Source organism: Hipposideros armiger, unplaced genomic scaffold, assembly GCF_001890085.2.
Source record: "Hipposideros armiger isolate ML-2016 unplaced genomic scaffold, ASM189008v1 scaffold_2, whole genome shotgun sequence".
NCBI lineage: Eukaryota > Metazoa > Chordata > Mammalia > Chiroptera > Hipposideridae > Hipposideros > Hipposideros armiger.
In genome coordinates, this window is record NW_017731352.1 from 3,814,051 (window position 1) to 3,815,132 (window position 1,082).

The 1,082-nt window shown below is 49.6% G+C and overlaps 1 protein-coding gene across 1 annotated transcript in view; it reads right to left on the reverse strand.

Moving 5' to 3' along the window:
• LOC109379378 (serine/threonine-protein kinase MARK2-like) overlaps positions 1-1,076 on the reverse strand; it is a 2,446-nt gene extending 1,370 nt beyond the window's left edge. The window contains exon 1 of the mRNA XM_019635943.1: positions 52-1,076. Coding sequence (XP_019491488.1) covers positions 52-1,065 — 1,014 coding nt within the window. The 5' untranslated portion in view covers positions 1,066-1,076. The remainder of the gene's footprint in view (positions 1-51) is intronic.
• Between the last annotated feature and the right edge of the window lie 6 nt (positions 1,077-1,082).

Below are 1,082 nucleotides of genomic sequence, written 5' to 3' on the forward strand. Positions count from 1 at the left end.
GGCTGGGGAGGGACTACAGCTCTGGAGCCCCCATGGATAGGAAGCTGTTGCCTTCACAGGGGTAGCCTGGAGTTCATCTTTTTTCGTTGTTAATATATAGTATGTGGCCATGAGATAATTGTTATTTTTATTTCTCAACGTGTCCTTGATGTCTTGCCATGGGAAGTCCAGTTGCAGCATCTTCCTGGCAACCCAGGGGTCTATGACATCCCTGCATGGCTCAATGTATGGCTCCAGCTCCTCCTCATAGCCCTCATTGAGCCAAGGGTCCGGCAGTATGGTTTGCAGGCTTTCTCTGCCCTCAGGATTGAGATGGATCAGTTTTTTTAGGAGGATTGTCACTCCTGAGGAGAAATATGTTGGCACGATGTACTCTCCTTTGAGTACCTTGTGCTTTATTTCGTCCAAGTTTTTTCCTGTGAAAGGGTAGGTGTCCGTCAACATCTTGTACAGCAGCACCCCCAAGCCCCACATGTCCATGGCAGGGCCATGATATATTTGCTCAAGGAAGAGTTCTGGGGGTGCTGCCAAGGGGTTGCCACAGAACATGCTGAGTTCATGTTCTTTGAATGATGCTGCAAAACCAAAGTCCACAACTTTTGCATTCATGCGCCAGTCCAGCAGCACGTTCTGTGGTTCTAAATTCCTGTGGGCAATGCCCTTGGTGTGGCAGTAGTGGAGTGCTGAGACTAGCTGCCGGAAGAGCTTGCGGGCCAGGGCCTCGGGCATGCGGCCATGTGCACACAGGTAGTCCTGTATGCTCCCGTTAGGCGCGAGTTCCATGACTAGAAAGAGGGAGTCAGGAGAGCAGATAACGTGGTATAGTTGGATAATGTTGGGGTGGTGGTGCAAGTGTTTCCTGCAGCGGAGTTCTCGCTTGATGTTTCTGTGCACTGTGATGTAGTCCCGTTCATGAATTATTTTAATGGCCACCTGACACCTTGTTAAAAGATGGTGTCCCAACACCACTGAGGTAAAGGGGCCCTGACCAGTGGTTTCCCTGAGCTCGTAAGAGTCAATACCGGAATTCTGGTCAACATCGATTTCATGAAAGAAATACTCCATGGTGACCTAACTACACT